The sequence below is a fragment of the Aulostomus chinensis genome, chromosome 11 (genome assembly GCF_037954235.1).
Source record: "Aulostomus chinensis isolate RoL2024-O1b breed Wild chromosome 11, RoL_Achi_v1.0, whole genome shotgun sequence".
NCBI classification, from domain to species: Eukaryota; Metazoa; Chordata; class Actinopteri; order Syngnathiformes; family Aulostomidae; genus Aulostomus; species Aulostomus chinensis.
Genome location: NC_141330.1, coordinates 26,649,365 through 26,673,505, shown reverse-complemented (window position 1 = coordinate 26,673,505; position 24,141 = coordinate 26,649,365). Strand labels below are relative to the sequence as shown.

At 49.1% G+C, this 24,141-nt stretch overlaps 1 protein-coding gene across 10 annotated transcripts in view; it reads left to right on the top strand.

The window, feature by feature from the left end:
* The window catches only part of adgrb1a (adhesion G protein-coupled receptor B1a), a 123,314-nt gene extending 105,621 nt beyond the window's left edge, over nucleotides 1–17,693 (top strand). For 6 of the 10 annotated variants that reach the window (XM_086219234.1, XM_086219231.1, XM_086219229.1 and 3 more), the window contains 8 exons: nucleotides 1,861–1,959; nucleotides 7,162–7,333; nucleotides 7,700–7,795; nucleotides 7,875–7,914; nucleotides 9,534–10,180; nucleotides 12,412–12,447; nucleotides 12,615–12,773; nucleotides 16,144–17,693. In XM_086219234.1, the coding sequence (XP_086075360.1) occupies nucleotides 1,861–1,959; nucleotides 7,162–7,333; nucleotides 7,700–7,795; nucleotides 7,875–7,914; nucleotides 9,534–10,180; nucleotides 12,412–12,447; nucleotides 12,615–12,773; nucleotides 16,144–16,338 (1,444 nt within the window). In that variant the 3' untranslated portion in view covers nucleotides 16,339–17,693. The remainder of the gene's footprint in view (nucleotides 1–1,860; nucleotides 1,960–7,161; nucleotides 7,334–7,699; nucleotides 7,796–7,874; nucleotides 7,915–9,533; nucleotides 10,181–12,411; nucleotides 12,448–12,614; nucleotides 12,774–16,143) is intronic. The other 4 variants (XM_086219232.1, XM_086219237.1, XM_086219233.1 and 1 more) reach the window with 2 other exon arrangements.
* Nucleotides 17,694–24,141: the final 6,448 nt, after the last annotated feature.

Below are 24,141 nucleotides of genomic sequence, written 5' to 3'. Positions count from 1 at the left end.
AGTTGTCCATGATGTCAAAATGGAATCCTACTAATTTATGTAGGGATTTTACTCTCACCAGCTGAACTGTCTCTCAAGAACTGATGAGGGGCCAGAAGGACGCAGCACAGCGGTGAGGAAGAGGAGTGGCCTAGTGATGTCAGACATCCTCCAAACCCGCAGCACTTTGTCAGGCTCTCATTTTTGCTTAATCAAACCATGAATATTCATACCTGTTGTCAAGAGAGGAGGAACGGATGCACTGTCAAGGGTCATGACATCATCAGCCATCTCCAGGAACTGAGCCTGGATGATGCTGAATTCCTGGCATCATGATGTCAGGTCTGTCTGCAAGTCCACAGAAACCTCATCGTTCTTTGGTAACTGCCGTACTTTGTGTGTTTGAATGTGTTATTGAGCAGGTAAAGTGACATGGGGTTGCTGGCATGGCAGAGACGAGCAGAGGCCACAGCTAACCGCACTTCCACTGGCTTCTCCTTTTTCCCCGTTTCTCCAGCTTCACTTTCAAAACATGTTTAATGAAGCTAATTAATTTGTGCAAGCTGTAATTAAGCTCACACCGCTGAGATGGGTCTCACTACTTAGCCTCCTGTCCCCCGTGAAATGAACGTCTAATTCTCTGAGAAGATGAGAGGAGACGAGGTCGTACGGGAGGGTCCTCGAACATGCGCGTGATGCAGAGCCTTGGAAGTCTGCGAGGTGATGGAGTTGGACTGCAGCTCTGAATGAACCCAGTCAGTCCAATCTTGGTCCGTTCTGGGTATCTGTTTGTTTATCTGCCCCCACCCAACCCACGACCTTTCATCCCTCCATCTGTACGTCCAAGAAAACAGTGAACTTCAAAGAAAGTGTTGATTGCTTTTTAATATCACTGCCTACGGCACGCATTTAGCAACTGCTTTACCCTTTTACTTGAAATTGAATTTCTTCCATTATGTGATTTTTAATCCAGGCGTCCAGAGGCTACAAAAATCGATTCTCCCAGCTCTTCAACCCTAATTGTTGTTAAGCTGGAGACGGTACACCAACAGATGAGTTTGCTGTTAACTATCAATATTGCTTTGCCTTGTGACGGCAGCGATCAGATGGATACACCTCAGATGGTCGGAGGCTTCTGGGCCTTCAAATGATGAGGTGAAAGGTTACTTTTAATGATAACGCTGATGTCAGTGTCCTGAACAATGTCGCTACATACGAGCTCAGTGTCAAGGCTCACACATGTAGCAGAAGGTCTGTACAGGTCAGACGTGTCTGGGTCCATGGTCACGCTGCTCTGGGGCTCACAAGAGCTGCTGCCCCAAGCTTCAATCTGACTGTAATAAAAGATTAAATTGATGCTGCAGTAACGACATCACGGTGGGAGTACAAAGTACAGAGTGTGTGGTTCCGGTGCTTCGTCTCTGAGTGAAGCTTCAGTCCTCACCCAGGTCTGAGTGGTGTGGCCGTGACAGCCGCTGTTCACGTCTACACGCCAGGACCAGTGTTGAGGTTCGCCATCATCATCCTCATCATCGCCATTATCAGAGATCTGGGATTCCATGCATAGGTGAAGGCTAGTTTTTGAGCAGTTGGATGCTTGAGTGGGTGAAACATTGAGAAGACAGGGAGGAGCCCCCCCATGCCCCCCCCCCAGCCCACCCACCAGTCATCTGACATGGTTGAGCTGCTCCTCCCCCAACTCACACACACACACACACACCAGAAACACAGGAACTAGCCCTGAGAGAGAGATTGTGCGAGAACACTGTGACTCACTGTTTGCGTGACTGCTTGTGCGTGCTGGTGTGCACACGCACGTCTGTGTGTAGGTGTATTTGTATCTGTTTGTGTATGTTACAGCGTGTTAATTTGACTTTGCAGTCAGATGACAGTTCCACTGTACAATATGACGCTCAAATGTGCCAAGTGCGGAGTTATCTCTTCGGCTGACGTTTCCACCACAGCTACCAGTAACGCCATGTTAGTCCCGCTAATTATTTTTCTTAACTCCTCTTCTTCTCCTCTGTCTTCTCCTCTCCTCCTCTCCAGTTCTCTCCCTGGTTCTCCCTCACTTGATTGGTTCTCTCTCCTCTCTCAGTCATCATGTCTCCTTCCTGACGCCCTAGTGGGGACGACATGCTCCTCAAACCAACTGTTGTCACTGTTTGTCTATTTAATTCTACATATGTAGGTGCTATGTATGTGTGTGTGTGTGTGTGTGTGTGTGTGTGTGTGTGTGTGTGCGCGCGTGTGTGTGATGTGGTGCTCTGGGTTACAGTCCACTAACACAGCTACCCTCTCAACTTCAGTCTCAGTGTCAGTGTTCAGGCCAGCCTGAAGTTATGCGTCTCCATGGCAACAGGCTGATGGGGACACCTCAGTACACCAATGTGTTTGTAGTTCAGTAGAACACAGTTGTGTTGTGTCCAAGTGTCCTCAACTGTCTCCATCAAGGACACATATTGGACTGCCAACATTTCTCGGGAGTCAGGTTTTTTTTCTCATCCTGAAGGTCACACACACATGTGACCTCATTGTTGGTCATGTGACCACTGCTTTCAGCTGGTGCCGCCATGATGTTCAGTCACTGACTTCAGTCAGGACCACTTTCATCAAGGAAAACTTGACAGCTATTGCAGTACCTTGAATCTATGGCGGTGAGCTGAAACAGCTTAAATAAGACGTGTTGAAAATCATTCGCCAGTAGGGGGCCTAGATCAGCTGATGGTCAGCTGGGAGAGCAGGGAGGGACTTCCTGGCCTGAACTAACGCTCTGATCTATATTTGGTGATGTTTCGTGACGGAAGCCAAGGTCAGACATGATTCAATCAAGGACAGTCAGAAAGCCGATCACCAGGTGATACTTGGCAGCTTCTGGGTATTTTGGTAATTTTGTGAGGAACATTCATAATGATTATACGTGTGTGTGTGTGTGTGTGTGTGTGTGTGTGTGTGTGTGTGTGTGTGTGTGTGTGTGTGTGTGTGTGTGTGTCTAAGGTGACGACAGGAGCAGATGTCTATCATGTCACTAGTGAAGGAATAAGATCAAGAAGCCCAGTTGTCTGACACCAGGATTCCCTTCTACAGTTTCCTGTTTGTGAGTGAGGATGATGAGCAGATCGATACATAATCATTCTGAATCTGTCAGTCGTAACAATGATATTCCTCGCTGCGTTCTCTGGTTCACGTTCAGAGTCCTACACACTCAGAGACCTCTAGTCTGCCTTCAACTTTATTATATTATGTTGAAAACAATATTAGTTTACCTTCGTGATTTCATCATCACGTCTTGCAGAGCTCAGGAATAACTTGTGGACCAAATTTATTTGTTACTTGTGAGTTGACCATCCTTTAATATCGACTGTAGATCCCCGAATCCCAGCAAATCCCATTGTGTGTATTTCATTGTCGTTCAAAAACTCATGAAGTGATTCTCACCCTGTAGAAAATATTGAACACTTGAACGAGGAGTGTGTCCAAACGCTGATGGAAGCAGCTGCATGTTGATACATGGCAAGGCTCCGATGTTATATGACTACAACATGTCACTAGCATGTCAGAGGCGTGTCTGTGCGCGTGACATGACTCTGCTCCACCCGCACCAGGTGCTCCTCTCTGGGACGCTCTGTTGCTTGTGTCTTCAGGGGAAAGTATTTACAATTGCTTCACCTCATTGCTCATCATCCTGGTCCACGTGGTCGCTGCTGATGTTTTCATCCACATGCAGCATCACAAGTCATAAAAGCGGCAAGTCACTCTTTCTTGGGCCACACTCTCTAAAACCCCACCTTCACTCTTCCTGGAACAACTCACGTCCAGCGACACGCCATAGTGAGACATTGCTACCTGTTAGACCCGCGTGGGCCGCCACTGGTGTCTGGAGCTGAAAAAATGCCGGAATCCCTCTTTCATTATAGTGAGGAGGATCATATAGATCAAGACTAGACTGGACGAGTTAAGGTCACACCTGGACACGTGCAGGTTGGAATCCATCCATTCATCCATTTTCTACCACTTATCCTGTTAAGGGTCGCAGGGGGGTGGAGCCTATCCCAGCAGCCTTCCCCCTGGACAGGTCACCAGTCCATGGCAGGGCCAACACATAGAGACAGACAACCATTGGCTCTCCCAGCCACGCCTACGGTCAATTTAGAGTCTGGATTAACCTGGTCCCTCTTGATGTCTTTGGACTGTGGAGGAAGCTGGAGTACCAGAGAGAACCCAGCAGGAACAGGGAGAACATGGAGACTCACCCAGAAAGACCCCGTGCTCCAGCCGGGGCTCCACCCACAACCTTCTTGCTGTGACTCCACAGTGCTGACCACCGCACCAACCCTTACTAAAACAATATTACTATCATAAATCCAACAGGCTGTGTAACCCTAACGACCATGCTGCCCAACTGGAATATGTTGGTGTTGTTGTCATGGTCCGGGTCGCAGGGGCAGCAGCCTCAGCAAGGAAGCCCAGACTGTCCTCTCTATAGTCCCTCATCAAGCTGGCTTGCTCTCCCTGCCTCCCCTTCCAGAAGCTTCCTTCTTCAACTGTAATTAACATTTCCATGTTTCCCACATTTTGTATTGTAACATTTTTCTTCTCTGTAACATCTACTGCACATCTGTCCGTCCTGGGTGAGGGATCCTCCTCCAGGGGTTTCTCTTCTCACCTGATTTTTCCCTGTTAAAAAGGTTTTTTGATGGAGTTTTTCCTCAGTCGATGTGAGGCTCTGAGGGCAGAGGATGTTGTTATGATGCCATGAAGCCTGGAGACAAACTGGTTGTGAAAACAGGCTCTAAAAATAAAATTGTCTTGCGTTGCCTCAGCCACTTCCACCAGCTCTTCGGGGGGGGGAATCCCGAGACGTTCCCAGGCCAGCCAAGAGATATCACCCCTCCAGCATGTCCTGGGTCGGCCTCAAGGCCTCCTCCCGGTAGGACATGACTGGAACACCTCCCGAGGGAGGTGTCCAGGAGGCATCCTTACCAGATGCCCAAACCACCTCAACTGAGGAGGGAGAGCCCAGCCACCCTGTGAAGGAAACTCATTTCGGCCGTGTTCTTTAGGTCACTATCCAGAGCTCATGACCATAGGTGAGGGTTGGAACGTAGACTGACTGGTAAATCGAGAGCTTCACCTTTTGGCTGGGAACTAGCTTCTGCATCACTGTGGATGCCGCCCCAAGCCACCTGTCTATCTCCCGGTCCATCCTACCCTCACATGGGAACAAGACCCCGAGAAACTTAAACTCCTCCACCTGAGGCAGGACCCTGACTTGGAGTCGGCAGGCCACCCTTTTCTGGCTGAAGACCATGGCCTCAGACTTGGAGGTGCTGATTCTCATCCCTGCTGTGAACTGCCCCAGCCCTCACCGGGAACAAGTCCACCTTACTGTCCACAACGTGAACCAGCCTCTCATTCCTCTGGTTGAAAGACTGAATGGCCCTTTGTAAGGGGCCATCCACCCCATTCTTCCAGAGTACCCCCTACAGGGTGCTCCTGGGAACACGGTCATAAGCTTTCTCCAAATCCACAAAACTCATGTGGACTGGTTGGGCAAACTCCCATGCCCCCTCCAGCACCCTCGCAAGGGAAAAGTGCTGATCCCCGGTTCCAGGGCCGGGACAAAACCACATTGTTCCTCCTCAATCTGAGGTTCAACTGTCGCCCTGACCCTCCTCTGCAGTACCCTGGCATACACCTGTCAGGGGAGGCTTAGGTGTGTGAGTAGGAATATGTGTCAGAGAATAATGTACAGCACTATCTGTATATTATTTGTGTATGCAGTACGCAGTTGAGGTCACAGATCATTTTGTACCAGGACCAGCGGTGGACCCGGTGTGGTGTACAACCCTGGAAAACACATTAACACAACAACATAATGCAGTGGCAATCAGGTTTAGATGATGGTAATGACGCTTAAATGTCAGTTACATTCTGGCTTTAAGATAAGTTAAATGTAGTGGACTGTAGTTCAAGTGATCATTTAGTTTCAAAATTTAATCTGTGGTGGTTTTATCTCGACAAGAGTTCAGTTTGCTGAGCTCACGCTGAGATCTTGAACACAGCGCCTGAGTGGTCACTGCAGCCGGTGAGTGCTGAGGCCTGCTAGTGAGCTGGCAGGACAACCAGGCTTATACCAACATCACTCACTCACTCATTCACTTACTCAGTCACCTACCCACTCATTCAGTCACTCACTCACTCACTCATTCACTTACTCAGTCACCTACCCACTCATTCAGTCACTCACTCACTCATTCATTCACTTACTCAGTCACCTACCCACTCATTCAGTCACTCACTCACTCATTCATTCACTTAGTCAGTCACCTACTCACTCATTCAGTCACTCACTCACTCATTCATTCACTCACTCAGCGGTCTGCAAGCTGGGATTAAAACATGTCTCGCGAGTTTGGTTGTGTTTCTTGTTAGTTATTGAGATGCCTGTCAGCTCTGCTGGCAGCTCTAGAATGCTAACATCTGTGCTGGCAGCTCTGGTCTGCAAACATCTGGTCATGTGTTGACGATGAGTGACGGGTGATTGAGAGGGAGAAGCAGAGCGGCGTAGAGCTTCCCCTCTTGTGTTAAGAGAGTTCAGACATGTAGAAATGACCAGGTGAAAGTGGAGATGAAGCTCCTGATCCAGTCGTGTTTGTATGTGCATGTGCGTTTGTGTGTGCACGTGTGTGTGTGTGTGTGTGTGTGTGTGCGCGCGTGTGTGTGTGCGCGTGGTGGTAGGGTGGTGGGGGGTCTCCCTTCCTTCTCTCCTCCTTCTCCAGTTGGTCTTTCATTCTTTTTATGCCCTACCATGTCCACCCCCCCACCCCTCCCCCTGGGTTGACGGGACCATCCTGATCATACATGCATGTCATATATGTGAAATATGAACATATATATCTGGAAATACTGGATGTATGTTTGGTTTGTGGCAGTGGCAGAGTTATTGTTGTGATGTCATGCATGGGCCCATCAGCCAATAGAAACCTTGTAGAACAGGAGTAGCAGTGGCGTCCCAGTAAGATAAAAAATGTGTGTGTGTGTGTGAGTGAGTGAGTGAGTGAGTGAGTGAGTGAGTGAGTGAGTGAGTGAGTGACGAGGTGATTAGAACAGTTTAAACCAGTTTACGCATGTGCTGTGCTGCTGTCACTGACTGCGTCCCCCGTCCCCCCCGTCCTGCAGGGCGTCACTGTGGAGCTCCTGTGTGGTTCTACCCCTCCTGGCCCTCACGTGGATGTCTGCCGTTCTCGCCATCACAGACCGCCGCTCTGCACTCTTCCAGATTCTCTTTGCTGTCTTTGATTCGCTTGAAGGCTTTGTCATTGTCATGGTCCACTGCATCCTGCGACGAGAGGTAACTCCACCCACCGCACACCTCCACTTCCTCTTCCCTAATCCAGATGATGTTCAAAGACAGACGCCGCCTCATGCTAACTGTACCAGCTGCTTGTCGATGTGGGCGAGGCTTTGTTCAACACAGTGATGTCATGTCATGCATCAGCTGCCTCCACTGGGCCTCTCTCACAATACATGAGATGTTACAGTGATGTTGGTCAAGCAGTAGCCTTTCAAAACCTATACATGCACGCGCGTATGCGTGGGCAGGCGCACGCGCACACACACGCACACGCACACTCTCTCTCTCTCTATCTGCGTGTTCATTTACATTGTAGTTCATGGTCGGGGTCTGTGCATCATCTGCGCTCATGATCTCTTCCAGGTTCAAGAGGCGGTGAAGTGTCGTGTGGTGGACCGGCAGGAGGATGCTAACGGAGACTCGGGAGGGTCCTTCCAGAATGGCCACGCCCAGCTGATGGTGTGTGTTTGTGTGAGTGTGTCTGTTTAGGTGTATATGTGTGCGTGTGAGCTCATGATGTTCTCTTCTGTGTCCTCAGACTGACTTTGAGAAAGATGTTGATATGGCGTGCAGATCAGGTACGTTCCACGCTGGGTGACCTTGTGTGTGTATGTACATTTGATTTGATGTTGGAGACGAGTTTTGAGCAGCTACAGATGCTTGCACACATCCGTGCGTGTGTGAGAGTGTGTGTGTCCTTCCTCTCTGTTCCTGGGCGTTGTGTGAACAGACTCGAGACATGTTCCCCTCAGCTCTGCTCTCGTGTTTTACAATGAACATCACAGCCGCCAGGAGATGCAGCATGTTAAGAGAGTTTAGCTGCAGCGGCGAGGGTGCTGAACGTGTGCTCAGCACTTACATGCAGATAGATAAGACTGTTGGAGTCTCTCCCACACCGCCACTGGATAATTAAGTCCCTCCCAGTGGTGCTGCATCAGATACTGGTGGCGCTCTGATATCCGCTGGGAGGGAAAGTCTGATTATCTCATGAGACAGGATATCAAGCAAAGTATCTGGAGCAGAGAAGCTATGAGACGCAGGCAGGAATAATCAAGAGGCGACAGACAAAGATGGATGTTTTCTCTTTGTGGATGTGATGTCGGAGTAGGTACGACATTAAAGATCCCCTCTGCATACAAAAATTAAAACCCTTAAACTGAAATGTGAAATCTTCCAGAATAAATTGTTGAGCTGCTGGATTCAGATTTTTCCTGCGTCTCATCTCAGTGTTTGTGTGCTGCAGGCTTCACATCTCCACATTTCTCAACTGGCTTCCAGACCATTAGTGATGTCACAAGTCCTCAGACCAACGTAAAGACAACCTCAAATAAAAATGAAGAAGATGTGATTGGAGGGTTGAAGCCTTGTCTGTTGTTTTTTACCAGCATGGACCCAGAGCACGTTATGTGTTCTGCCAGAAGCCAACTGTTGTTACACTGAGACGGGTCACAAGGTCACAGCACGCCAGATGAAGCCCCGCCCTCTCAGTCCAGCGAGCAGAAACTTTCTAGAAATTTTTGGAAGTTCTGCTGATTTGTCTGAGAGCTCTGCAGGCGCACCATGGCTGTTCCTCTGCATTGATCTGGAGTGACCTGCAGCTGTGTGTAGAACACACATGTAAATAACATGTGCTACTAGTTAACGGCTACGGCTAACATGCTAGGCTACACCAGTGTGTTATTCTGTCCTATCAGACAGTCTGGTTTATAAAAAGTGCGGCTAGCAGTAACAGCATGGCTAAGAACTATGAGGCACCTCCACTCAGAGTCACCCTGCCCCGAATCATTTAACACCGTTCCGTTCAAATTTTAGTGTCACTGAGTTGAACTGTTAGCGGGAGGTTCTAATGTTGTGGGATTATGGCCCCAGCTGTTCAACCAGGTTCCTGATGAAACCCAACAAACTCCTACTTACTCGTGTCTGGCAAGCAGAACTTCAGCTACTTTTGGTTTTCGTTTTGGATATCAATGGATAAATCTGTGTAAAACTGTTTGTCGTTCACCCTCTGTCCCTGGTTTATGTCAAGATGTACGCAAGCTGAGGCTGCTGGCTTTCAACCACTAAGAGTATCAACTGAAATAAAAAGGCCATCAGTCCTGATCTCTGGACGACAGGGACCGACGTGGTTGACATGTGACCTGTCGTGGTTGGGGGTCCAGCCCTTCAGCCCCTCAGTTATTTTGCTCTGTCTCTTCAGGTACCATGAAGCGTTCGTCCCTCCAAGGGGAGGAGAAGGCCTCCTCTGGAGCTCTCACTCTTCAGAAGGGTTCCAACTTTAATACCATGCCGGCCAGTATGGCCAAGGTCCACCTCCAGAACATGGCTGACTACACCAGCCACAGTCTGACCCTGTGCAGAGAGAAGGGCACCACCAAGGGAATCAGCACTGAGCTACCTGGCGCCAAATCCATCTACATCTGTGACGGCGAGCTCTTCAAGCAGCTGGACGGGGAGCTTCCACGAGGGAACGGAGAGGGCAGCAGCTCTGAGGGCGCTGGCAAAGGCCCGGGGTACGTCATTCTACCCAGCAACAACACAGGCACGCTGAAGGCAGCCAAGGGGAAAGAGGAGCAGACAGCCAAGTATAACATTAGCATCGAGCAGCTGCCTCAGACCAGGCTCATCCACCTGGCTAACCCCGCCAGCAGCGAGCCTGGCTTCGGGCTAAAGAGCCTGCCAGCCGACCAGGTCAGTGTGTCGTGCTCAGAAAGAGACTCACCTGCACACAACCTGCCCCGAGATTCACAGGTGGCTGGTGGCGTGTGTGATGGAGCCGACTCTGCTAACTCCGGTGTGATGTCCAAGAGTGAGACGGTGTCCACCCTGTCCATGAGCTCGCTGGAGGTGAGAGCGCCACGCTAATGTGAAAACGATACAACCTCACACATCATACCAGATCATGACATGCTTCTAACGTGTTCTTACGAGTGAATACGAGTCCCTCTACATCCCAGTAATTCTCTAATTGTGTCTCTAATGTTGCGACTGACCCTGCAGGGAGAACGGTTCTGATCAAGATGAGAGACAGGAAGTTCATTTGCTAGAGCTCCTGTTTTTAAAGGACCAGTGTGTAGAATCCACCCCCTCCTACACACACACACACACACACACACACACACACACACACACACACACTACTAAGTCAAATTCAAACTTCTCACAACATACACTTGCTCAGGACCAATAAGCACTCAGAATTGAACAAAAATAAGTCACATGACTTTTCTCTAGTCTTTCTGTTGACTGAGTTGCCATGGAAACACGTTTTGTTAGCCGCACAGCTGTGCTTGCCTGCTGCTTGAGGAGCGGAGACGTTCCGTCACTGTCATGTGACCATGGCTTTATTATAGTGAAAAAGTGTAATAAAAGTGTTGTTTACCTTTAGCTGTTTGGTGTCTTGAACGCACACAGACGTTCCCCCTCCTGCCTGATGAGGGGCTCAATAAAACGACAGCAGCAACGTGTGCGTGTGTGTGGGGGGAGACTGAGAGACAGAGTTCCTGGCTATAATGATGCTGATATCCCCACCCACACGTGGCACAGCAGCAGGTCCTGCACCACGGAGAGTGTCAGTCCTCCTGCTCAGAGACATGCTACAATCAATAAAGCATGAATAAATGTAAACACATTTTTGTGTTTTTGTTTGGATGTTCATGAACGCGCTGTTGTTAGCGTCAGGGTGGCGGCTGGCTCTGATGGTGTGTCAGGTGGGGGCTGGTCTTTGAAAACCTCAACTTGAGCATCACTTCTTGCTGTATAATTTTAGCTTGATGTTAAAGGAGAGCAGCTAGCAACAACAGCAAAATGTCAGTTTACAAACTGTCAAACTCACATACGATGAACCAGTTCAACTCAGATCTGAGTTTTTGTGGATTCCTGATAGATACATTTTCATCAGTCAGTAATAAGGAAGGAGAAATGTCTCTGTGAGCTCTAGACACCTATTTGTGAGAGCTTGAAAGGCAAAATACAGTTTTTGGGTGACGTATGATTTTGATAAAGCAGCTGCCTCTCTGCTCTTTGATTCATTGATAAACTGATACCTGTCCCCCGAAGTGTCAGCCACCTTCAGTGTGATAGTGAACAACAAGAGCATGAAGATGCCACATGAAGGCATTCAGTGAAAAATGCAGCTAAAAAAACAGAGCCCAGCATCTCTACTGGAGAGGGCGGGGCTTAAATCCTTCACAACCTCTAGTAATACCATGGAAGTGAACCTGCTCTCTGTCTCAATATTCTACACACCGACCCTTTAATGACATCTATTCTTGCTGTGATAAGTTGCGCCCCGTGTTTGGATTCCTGCTGTTTTATGCTGCTGTTGAAACCAAATCAGCACAAACGCAAGCAGACTGGGCTGAATTTGGTACTGTAGCGGCTTCACGTTACCTCATATTTGTAACGGCGAGGGACTCCAGTTAGTTTTAATTTCCTGTTTTCAGTGTGTGACGCTTCCTGGGCAGATGTTACACAATAAAATCCTTCTGTAAATTATAGCAGAAGGCCTTTATTTTGAAACATATTGCATTTCATTGGCAGTAGCTGACCATTCTGTTGCAATACTGTGAGCCACGCGACTGCCAAACATCTGCCCCCTCATCTCATCACCGAGCTCCTCACATCCACACATCAGCTTGTGCATGCTCAGGTCATCTCGTCTCTGATCCTAAAAGTAACAACACGCCGTATTTCCTTCACAACAAACCCGTGCCCCAGTTTGAAAAGGTTAGTTTGTAGTCAGCTGCTAGTGAGAGCACACACTGACCAGGAGACATCTGCCTGCTGGTGGGTTTTCACTTCATGGCAAAACACACACTTCCATAATGGCGTGCGAGGCGGCAGCTGCCACAGCCACGAGCAGCCTGAAGGTCAGGTTTCCTTCCCCGCTCCCTGACAGCCGACTTAAAGGTCATTCGGTCACAATCTGTTAACTGCACCCGTGTGCCAGCAGAGTCCAAATGACTCACTCCCTCTCTGAAACACCCTTTCCTGACCGCCGGACGTCAAGATGTTGACAAGCTTTTGTCTGCTCACATGGCACACGTCTTTAATCTCTCTGTCTCATCTCCCCCCAGAGACGAAAATCACGCTATGCAGAGCTTGACTTTGAGGTAATTGTAGTTTTTGATTCCTACAGAGCTTGTACGAGTACATGTCTCTCAGCTGTTTGCCTGTAACTTTAGTTTGAGACTAGACATGAAATGTGAAGCGGCTAACGTGGAACTGATGGTCGCCTGTGCTGTTTACCTTGTACGTCCTGTGCAATGTCCCTGTGTAGAAGATAATGCACACCCGGAAACGCCACCAGGACATGTTTCAGGACCTGAGCAGGAAGATTCACAGTGCAGACAAGGATAGAGAGTCTCCACCTGTTGATGCCAAAGCTGCCAAAAGATGGAGTGTGTCCTCCGCCAGCAGCGACAAGACCAACATGAGTGTAAAGAGTTTCACTTTATTCTGTTCTGCCCCTCCCCCTCCCCTACTTCTAATCCCCCCCGTCTGATCAGTAGCCTGCTCCATTAGACCTGCAGATAGAGAATGTAATCTGATTACAATGTCAGTGTCAGAGCGTTCAGATCGCCATCAAATATCTGAGGCAGCAACGCCACACGTCAGTCTGATGAGACTGTCAGCAGCTGTGCTGATGCGTTAGCGTCCTAGCATACAGGGGGTCATGTGACCTGTGTTGCTCTGCTCAGCCCTTCAGTACAACTTCACCGTGTAAATCAGATGATTAAGTCACCTGATACTTTTCCAACACATATTAGTTTTACTGAAAGTCATTAGCAGTAGTTGTACTTCTGTCTCACACACACCACACACACACACACACACACACACACACACACACGCATACACTCGGCACAGGTCTCGTGATCTCAGGCTGCCCAAACAGTTCTCACGCCATGTCACTGATGACTACATAATGTATCGTGGCCCAATCACAGACGCCATAATGAGGCCTCCAGTGAGAGTGAGACCTGCTCCTCGTCCACAGGTCCAGGCCGTTGGCAGGACCGCAGACATAGCAGGCAAAACCACAGGAAATGATCCAGACAACAAGGAGTGACCAGAGTTGATTCATCACTGATAGACACGTTGCCATGGAGATGACAGCTTCCATTCTTATCTTTTGCAAGGACAAGTGTGCATTAATTAACATTTTAACAAGTTTAGAGAACTCAGGTGAGCTGACAAGCTAGTTTCCCTCCCCAGACCCTTCGCCTGATGTTTGTGGGCGTCCGAGAATCAACAACAACAACAACAACAGATGGGTGCTTTCCTCAGAGGCCACGGGGGGGTCAACTGGACCAGGGAAGAACAGGGCTGAGAGAAGAAAGAGATGGATTTGATTGGCAGCTGGAGCCTGGGGTCAGAGGTCATCTAGTTGGACCTGGTCCTCCTGTCTTCCGTTGGTCTTGTTGGTGCTCTGGAGCACCACCTGGCCTGGGTGGAGGAGCGCCATCTGGTCCTCCTCTTCCTCTCAACTCCTATCAGCTTTGTCAAATTTAATAGAAGGTCGGAGTGTTGATATCAAACACAAACCATCCTTTTCAATTCAGTATCAACAGTATCAATCCATTGCCGTCCATCTTGCATCAGTTGTGAGTCCACCCTCGATCATCATAGCCTTGACTCAAACGGCGTGCTTTCCTCAGGAGTGACATCACACCCAGCTCGCCCTCATACTCTCATCAAAGTCACCTGCTTTGACATGAGGGGGAAGCGGGGCCCCATGGGGAGGCGGGGCCTGCTGTAATTTGCGGTGTGTTACATGATGTTTGTTCTGAACCACACCGGCCAGCAGACCTGGTCTGTGCTGTCGAGGGCTTCGGTGTGAGAATTGTTTGGGCACCATGAGAATGAAGGTGAGAAAATGTGGTGATGGGCACCAGACCCTGCTTTGGAGACTGTGAACCGCTTGACATACATCCCCAAGTGTTTTCTTCTAGCCGCCCATGTGGGCTCCAACACCACCTCAAACTCCACCCAGACACCTTTGCTGGCGGAACCCCTTGCCCATGTGGGTCCAGCAAGCCTGTCAACTGCTGTGAGGAGGTTCCACGGTCATGGGCACCTGGTTGCAGCGCGAACTTTAGGGGTTAATCTCCGAATGTATCGGTTTTCGTCCGGTGGCTGATGTTACTATCAGCTGAGTTTTGCTCTTCGTTTGTCTTTGCTCATCATCTGTAAGTTGTGATGAAGCAGTTCACTGACATCATAATGTCTGGGCTTCCCCTCATGTTTTGGAAGTAAAGAAAAGCATTTTTGAACATTTACAAAGTTTACATGGGTTTTCCATGACATAAATGTCATATAAACCTGTATTCATACAGACGATACCAACCATTGGTGAATATCAGCTGTCGACCACATCAGTTTTAACTGGGGGTGTAACGATTCATCTGTAGATCGATGAATCGATTTCTCTTCCTACGATTCAACTGCATCGATCTGTGCTCGGCAAATTGGCCATCCGAACGACATATAAATCGATTAAAAATAAAATGTGAAAAATAAGTGTTAAAGAATCGATTAGATAGTGTGAAAATGTTCATTGGATTTAAGCACAGCAAACTTGAGATTGTGTGTTTTTAGACACGTTAAACGTTACTCGAGTGAGTCTGCCTGTCTGTGACGTCAGCGCTACGTGCCGGCAGAGGCATGAATCTCAGCAACAACACCGCATGGCGGATGGCAGAGGAGAGAGAGAAATTTCTCAGCCATCGTTTCGGTCAAGTGTATGGAAACACTTTGGCTTTAAGAAAGACAGAGGAGTTTTAAATAAGTCAGTCGCTGTTTGTAGAATATGAAAATGTGAAATAAAAACACAACGAATCTATTCAACCACCTACTGAGGCGCCATGGGATTTTGCATCGGCCGGCAGACCGGGACCATCCAGGCAACTCCTCCGGTGTTAGCGCTGCTGCAGCAGAGCAAGGTAACGCAGCTGTGCAGGAAGCTCGAGTGTCGCCAGCATGTTTACAAAGAAACTCGGCCAAAACTCAGCTCGGGCAAAAGAAATTACACTAAAAACCAAATATCCACGATTTCAAACCTGCTTCCCCTATGAAACTTGGCCCGAACTGTCCAGGATCCAGGTTTTTCTATCACAGTCACAACAGTTTAAGTTTTGGCAAAACGTTACTTGATCGATTTCAAGACACTGAATCGAATCGTATCGTATCGTATCGTATCGTATCGTATCGTATTGTCCTAAATGAATTAAAATCGTCCTTGAATCGAATCAGCAACCAGGAATCGTTATTCAAATCGAATCGTTGTTAAAATTCATTGTTACACCCCTCGTTTTAAGACAAATGCATGTTGGCGGACGGTGTAGCACCGGGCGTCCATGCATGTCTGATGTCTCATTTGAGGAGGTTTGAAGGGTTAATGAACTGTTCTGACATTTTGGGGTACGATGATGATGAAGACAGGGAAGAGCCGGGCTGTGAGGCAGAGAGCTGCAGCAGCAGGATCCGACTCAGAGAGACCCGAACGCCAGACCGTTTACTGAGAAACAGAGACTAACTCAAAACCGTTGCCCGCCCTCCGTCCTGAGCCCTCCACCTGCAGCAGGTGCAGAAGTGCACCTGAGAACATGGATGTGGGCTGGGGGGCAAATGAGGTCACCCATAGGTGTCTGGTAAGAAGTTATAAGTGCATTTGTAAAAAAAAAGTTAAAAAGTCTAACTGTCCCATTAGGAAAAGAAGGGATGAAACCTGCTTGAAGTGAAATAAATCCACCAAAGTACTGTTGAGCTGCAGGCCAACCGATGTCTCCTGTCTCTCCTGCCATCAGGACAAGCAGCAGACCCCGAGCAAGAGGGCGTGGGAGGGCATCAGGAAGACCCACTCGCCGCCGTCGTGGGTGAGGAAGGACCTGGAGGCGGCGGTGGCTTCCCCTCTGGAGATGCAGACGGTGGAGTGGGAGAAGACCAGCGCCACCATCCCCCTGGTGGGCCAGGAGATCATGGACCTGCAGACGGAGGTGTGAGCCTGTCGGACAGCCTCATACCCACAGCTCCCTAGTTTCCAAACGCTCTTGAAAAAACAAGCAAACACACCACACACACTGCCCCGCTCCGCCTGACGTAAGTCGAGAAAACACGATCCGTGGAACCCCTGGAAGAGAGAACGGTGACGTGATGTCTCTGTCTATGTTTCATTTGATGTTGGGACGGTGAACCTGCTGCTCATCTCCTGGTACCGGCTCAGCAGCACAGCGAAGGACATCACACCCGTTTACCCGCTGCCTTGTATGAGATGTTACCATGTAATAGTCACATGTCTCTTTAGTTCCACTGTCGGAGGTGTCGTTGCGTCACTGTTGCGCTCTCCCCCTCTCTCTTCGTACTCATCGCCGCTGACCTTGTACATGGCTCAACGTGCCCCTGGATCCATCTCTTCCTCAACATCAGGCATGGAAAGAAAAATGAGCAGGGGTCTGAGGAGGCAGACTGCCAAACACACACACACACACCGACGTGCCCCTCAATGCTCCCCCTCCCCCGTCCAGCTCCCCCTGGTCCCTCTGGCTCTAGGACAGCAGGGTCAGCCCCGAGGAGACACGGGAAGGGGAAAAGACCTCACCCTGAGCCGAAATGGCAGGTTCCCTTCTCATCAAGAAGACCTCAGAGACGCCAGCACGCAGGCTTTGCAATCTCAACCTCAGTGCCGACCACGGAGGAGGCGCGTGGACGTCAGCGTCGGCACGTCCAGGAGGAGCCACGCCGGTCTGCTGATGGACGAGCAGGAAATATAAAATATGTAAAGATGCTCATGGAACGGTACTGTGTGTGTGTGTGTGTGTGTGTGTGTGTGTGTGTGTGTGTGCGTGCGTGCGTGCGAGCGAGTGTGTGACTATATTATCTATCAGCAATGACATCAGAGGTGGCTGCTCACGGAAAGCACAAGGCTCACTGGGAGTCCTGATGTACAGCAGTGTAATTAGTTCACAGAGTTCTACCGAATGATTTTAGCCTCTAAATATCTTTCTTACTGTGCTTGGGGACTCGTGCTTCTCATGATTATAAATATCACCATGGTTACTCTGATAGCGGCCCTCCTGTCCCCGCCCCCTGTCCTATGAGGATACTGGATTATACGCGTGTTCTGTATCGCAGTGTAACAGTGTGTGTTTTGATATCACAGTCATTCCTCCCATTCTGTATTTGTTCAACCCCTGACGGTCGACCCCTGACCTCTAAGCCCCCCTGCCCCGCCCTGCCACAGGCCCCTCCCACCTCCCTTCACTGTCCTTTTTCTTTTCCTGGGTCGCCTCTTTGTTAATGTACAGTTTTCAGAGCACAAAATGAATGTGTCTTCTTTCTAATAAAGCATATCTATCTAATAAACGGCCGCCATGGTCGTCTTTTATCTCTGCTGACACGCACACACACGCTTGGGCTGCAACATTTTTACTGTAAAATCTATATGTGCTTGAACACTTACTCTTTGTCAGAGTCTGGAGATCGATGACCTCTTTGTGTAAAGCAGTGGTGTTCAAACTGGGGTCCAGGGACCCCTGAGGATCTCAAATACTGCACTATCATACAGTAGCTGGTGTTTCCTTGAAATGGCATCTCCTCCTTCGCGCCATTTTTATTTGACAGGAACGGACGCGTACGGTTGTTGCTACTGTTGCCTCTTCTTTACTGCCACATTCACACTGACAGAATAGGAACGTAGAAATCTAGCAGTCTGATCTGTGGTTATTTCATCCCTGACAACCAAGGTCAGACACTCAATGAAATCCACTCTTGACTTGTTGGGTCTTGCGTCACAGTCGTGTCTGGAGGCGCCTGATATCAGACGGGAGGACGCACCTTCTCACGTTCTCTCCTCCTCTGGTCTGAGATGAAGGTGGCGGACGCGCAGCTCTGTTCTTGGTGTGTTTATAGTACGAACAGCTCATGAGTGAATATATCACGCTGTTATTAATGAACGTTCAACGACACAAACAGAGCACCAACACTTCCACCTCAACTCGGCAGTGTGAGTGACCAGCTGACACGTTCAGCTCCTCCCACTGGAGTTGTGGCCAATGAACAAGCTGGATCTGCCTTCTATGTCTAACCTCACCTACGTGGTCATGGACGAGTTCTCCAGATCTGTGTTTCAGCTGTGCTGTGCTTCCTCGTGCGAGTCACATGACCCCAAGACCCAAATTTGAGTTGATAGGTGACTCACATTCACAATTCTGGGCTTCCAAACCCACAGCTTGACACCTGTTACGTTTGACTGAGTCTCAGTGTATTTTTCTTCAGTGAAACCGTGTGAAATGTTCGTACGTTCATGGTCATGTGACCTCCTGAGGGCTCCCAGGGTTATTTCATGAGATGTGTTGTCCTTTGAGGTTTAGCTAAGGTTAGGTACGTCAAACATGTGACAAAGAGCCTCAACCCTGAGTGCCGGCTCGGCGTCTGTCTCCTGATCAAACACATTGATGAAGCCTCCAAGGAATCCAACTCTGGACCAGTTGTGACCCGGTTGAGTCACGTGTTCACAACTCCTGCCAGACTTCTCCAGGTTTACTCGTCCCGCCTGGAGCGGAGGGTCACACATACACTCCAAACCCAGAAAACGTAGGCACGTCCTTCATGAACAGAGTGCTTCCAAAAGGTAACAAGAAAACACCACGCCAGCACATTTGTGGTTAGGCCACACCCCCACGCTGAAGCATCCTCACAAGCAAATTGACGTGACACTGGAGATCCGATGACAGTCAGCTGAGAGCAGCAGCCAGAATGAACAGGAGTCGTCAGCTCGGGCGAAGCTGGCAGTAATGAGCCGCTGTAAATGTTTCCAGAAACGTTGCAGTTACATTAAGACCTGAGAAAGATGCTCAGCAGATGAGAGCCAGCCAGTAACGAGGGAACGAGCTCGTCTCTGCAGAGAATTACGTCCCTCTGCTGAGAGCCCATCTCAACAAGTTGCTGTCTGCTAGCAAAGATTTAAGCCTCCATAAATCGTCAGGCAATTACAGGGCGAGGCTGCAGGTATCAACAATACATCACGGACGAGGAGCGTCGCTTCACTCGTAGAAAAAATGAGGTAATTAGCTAAAATAAATGCGGATCATCCCCATTATTTTGCAACAATTGAGACATTAGCATCAGTGGAATGTGCTACGGGTAAGTGAGTAGAAGCAAACAAATCCAAACTGGGGTTCCACCTCCAGTCTGCTGTGATGGAGGTGATGAATTACCCCCCCACTCATAAATCATGTGAGCGCTTCATTATTGGCCTGTTACAACCGTCCATAAATCCTGCAGACACTGAAGCTGCAGCCAATTCATCTCCACCTGTGAGACGGACGCCAGCGTCCCTCAGCACGCCATGTCGTTCCCTTGTGATCGGGTCACTGGACTATGAACACCGTCTGAGGCTGGAGGTGGTCCGCACTGCTCCGCCCTCGACTGAGGAGTGCGCTCTACTGAATGTGCGCTTGTTTTTTTCACCCTCACAGCCTCCTGTCTGCTGACACCAGAGAAGCTCGGCTCAAGGTGTCACTCGCACCGAGATCAGCTAGTACAAGTATGAGTGGTGGTTGATATGTACTTTGTACTATGTTTGTTGCCTGGATCTCACACATACAGACACGCACACACAGACACACACAGACACACACACACACAGACACACACACACACACACACACACAGACACACACACACACACACACACACACACACACACACACAGACACACACACACACACACACAGACACACACACACACACACACACACTCATAATGGAGGCTGTCATGCAAGGTGCAGGTCACTTCAACACAACCAGCAGGGTAAGTGAGGATTGAACTGGCGACCCTTCCATTACAGGACGGCTCGGTGAAGCAGCTCAGCAGTGAACGTCTTGCCCTCACACGCTGGCCAGGTTCCTGCTGATAGAACCCTCAGAACCCTTCAGTCGCGGAGTCCTGCTTGCGTTCTCTGTAATCTGCTGGTATTGAAATCAAGGCAAAAGTAAATTCTCTAGAATGGGTGATGTCAGCAGCAGACATGGGGGACCTGGACAACACGCAGGTGGGGCGGAGGGCCGGGTCTCTCCTGTCCCACCATCCCGGCCCAGCCCAGCCCAGCCCAGTCCAGCCCAGCCCCAACTCTGGCTCCAGGTTTCCTCCTCCTGTAAAGACTGAAACAGCGAACCACAACTTCATCCATCCATCCATTTTCTACCTCTTATCCTGTTAAGCAGTGGTCCCCAAACTACGGCCCGCCTCCACATTTGGCCCGGGCCCCTGAAGGATACCAGAGACGCATTTTGATTTTTTTTCGATGAGTGTATTTGTCTTTGATAATAAAATTGATATCTAGCTATGAACTACTTTCATTATTAACTATTAAGGTGTGTTCATGAGGGCTGCAACGATTAGTCCACGTTGTCGTCAAAAATCGATAATAGAAATAGAAGACAATGAATTCCATCGTCGACTTTTGTTGCCAGACGTGTTTTTCCAACACAGTGAGGCATCACACTTGATTTTTATCTCTGCCGGGAGTCGCTCACACGCAGTAGCGTCTCTGTCTCTCAGCGGTAACATACAGAAATGGCGGCGTCAGCATAGGTCAGCGCACCAAAACTTCTAAAGTTTGGGAGCATTTCAGCCTGGATACGGCGAATAAAAAGACTACTTTCAAAGTTTGCTAAGCAGACCTTGGTGTCATGGCGGTGATGCAGGAACATTTAAAGAAGCCCGTCGGGCAGTTGAACGAGACGGAGTCTGACTCTCCTGGGTGAGATTCAAGTAACGTTCAAGCCAGTAGGGTTTTTGAGACACACACTGGACATTTTAGAAGCGTGTTTTCGCTCTCAAAGAGAGCTCTGGCGTTATGAGACTGTGCCTGACAAACGTGTTTTAAATGAATGAATGTTCAATAAAAGATGTATTTTTCATTGTGCCCATCTATTTTGTTTATTGTCATTTGCCACATAATTAAATCAACTTCGTGCCAAATTTAAGAAAAAATTAATAATTATCCGATGAGTCGACTAATCGTTTCAATAGTGGGTGACTAGTCGACTATCAAAAGAGTCGTTAGTTGCAGCCCGAATGTTCACACCAAACGCAACGTGAATTTTCCCGTCTCTTTACTCGTGTGAATTTGATCGCTGGATCAATGTGTTTATATTCGCGAATAAAGCAGCGCGAGAATTCCCACTGCCGTTTGGTGTGAACACAGTCAGTTAGTGACTATTTCATAGACACATGGAGCGTGACAGTCTAGTCCAGCCTCCTGCAGTCCGTGCCCCTATCTGGCAACCCCAGAAAAAAATCCTAGACCCGAACCCAGAGAGGGTTATTTGGTAGTGTGGCTTTCTGGAAAACAATACCTTTTTACGTTTAGGCACCCCTGCAATTGTCACACTTTTTCTGTTACAAACTGATCGGAGAAGGGGAAAGTTATGTGGCCCTCACAGAAAAAAGTTTGGGGACCCCTGCTGTTAAGGGTCGCAGAGGGCTGGAGCCTATCCCAGTGGCTTTTGGGCGAGAGGCAGGGTTTACCCTGGACGGGTCACCAGTCCATTGCAGTGATGCACAACTTAATCCACCAAAAAAATGAATTAATAAAGTGTCTTTGGTTTTAATCATCATACAACTTGCAACAGTTTGTACAGTATAGAGAGAGAGGGGGAGGGAGGGAGAGAGAGAGGGAGAAAGAGAGACAGACAGACAGACAGACAGAGAGAGGGAGAGAGGGGCAGCACCTGAACTCCAGGTATGCACAGGCCCTTGAGAGCTCTGGTCCTAAATGTTCATTCTGCTAAAATCCTGCATTGTTGAAGCAAACACATCCACACCAGCCAAGTTCTGGTTCTCTTGGGCATCAGTTTTCTGATCCTCCGTGGAACCCAGAGGCCCCGACAGAGAACCTGCATGAGTCCCGCGAGTCACGCCGCTGATCATTTTCACACACATCACCTTCCTCGGCGGCAAAGACATAGGGAGGGTGTGAGGCAGCCGTTTACCGGACAGATGCGTCTCTGTCACTGAGGAGGCGCCGCATCCAGAAGCAGGCCTGCTGCAGCTGGGCGCCACAACGATGACTGCAGGCAGCATCTCGCCCGTTGAAGGAGGAATGAAATGAGCAGCAGCCCTCTTGCTGCATGTCCGAGGTCATTTGTTAAATTTTCATGGCTGCCTCACTAATTCATGAGGACATCTGTTTTTGCAGCTCCCATTTTATGAGTGTGGTGAGGAAGAGATGAGCGCCTCCAGCTGCTGACCCATTAGACTGCAGCAGCGGGAGGGAAGGTGAGCAGTTCTGAGGGAGGTGATGGGGTCATTAAAAACAAAGGAGATGATCTACGGGGAGGACGAGCACGGCCATTACTTCCTCTCTGGACCTTTGATGACATCCCTACTTTACACCTGCAGAATCACAGTTAGGGGCTGTTTAATGAGCTTCTTTTGGCGTTAAGAAAATACTACAGAGAAATCTGGCGGCTGAACTCACCGCATGTGTACTTGGGAGACTTAGGACACACAGGATAACAATAGTACTTAAAGTACAAGTGCAATACTTATGTCAGATTTACTACTACTGGTTTACTGCTGTCTGTGCCACTGCTGCATATCTTGATTTTCTGACTGACGCGGAGGCCATTGCTGCTGCTCAGGGAGCCTCTGAACGCATCGACTCACTGGAGGAAAGGGAAGAAGACGGGGACTCTGACCAGAGGGCGTCGGACAGCTCCTGCACCTAGCCTTCCTGTTTCACACGTCTAGGTAGAACATCCCGGAACCATCTGGGCCGTGTTCTGCCTACGAGAACCTCTCAGAACATCGCACCTCCCACCTCTCATGTTATTTATGTCTTCTCTTTTTAAACAGGGTGTGGTTTTGCCAAAACTAAGTTGAGGAGCAGCGACGCTGACTGCGTCTCATTGTATGAGACCAGCAGGCAAACATGTGACGCGTCACGTGATGCCGTGTTCCTCTGGCCATTTACGATGACACAGAACTTTCTCCTGCTGTGGACTGCAACTGCTAACAGCTGAAGAGTTCCCCAGCGAGGTCCCTCAGGGCTCTCAGCTCAGCCTTCGTCATCTTCATCCTCTGTCTCTCAAATACTCACCGCCACCGCCTCCTGCTGGGTTCGCTCATCTTACAGTTATAAAAGCAGACTTGATGCTGGAGTTGTTAGCATTAAAAATGATGCGTCTGAAAAGGTTTTGTTGATGTCAGAGAATGTTACCCACGACACAGACCACCATCACACACACACACACACACACACACACACACACACACACACACACACACACGCACACGCACACGCACACACAGCCTTGTACTTCTATCTTGTGAGGACTTTCATTGACGTAATACATTCCCCAGGCCAGTGTTTCTCAACCCTGGCCTGGGGACCCACTGCTCTGCATGTTTTAGACGCTTCCCTCTTCCAACACACCTGATTCCAATGATCAGCTCTTCCTCCGGCTCTGCAGAACCCTGATAACGAGCCATTCATTGGAATACACACACACACACACACACACACACACACACACACACACACACACACACACATATATATATGTGTGTGTGTATGTGTGTATAGTCATTTTCCTGCATGCACGCTGGCGAATGCTGTGTCTTTGCTGGTGTCTTCGTTACAGCAGGCCTACAAGTCACCAGGTTCCCGCCAGGTTCCAGTCAGCTGAGGGAAAACTGTGCATTTGGAGATGTTGTATTTATTTAAGTGTTTGTGACATCAGCTGCCGCCGCCAAAGCTGCTAAACCTGCCACTGATCTGCCAAACAAAGCTTGATTT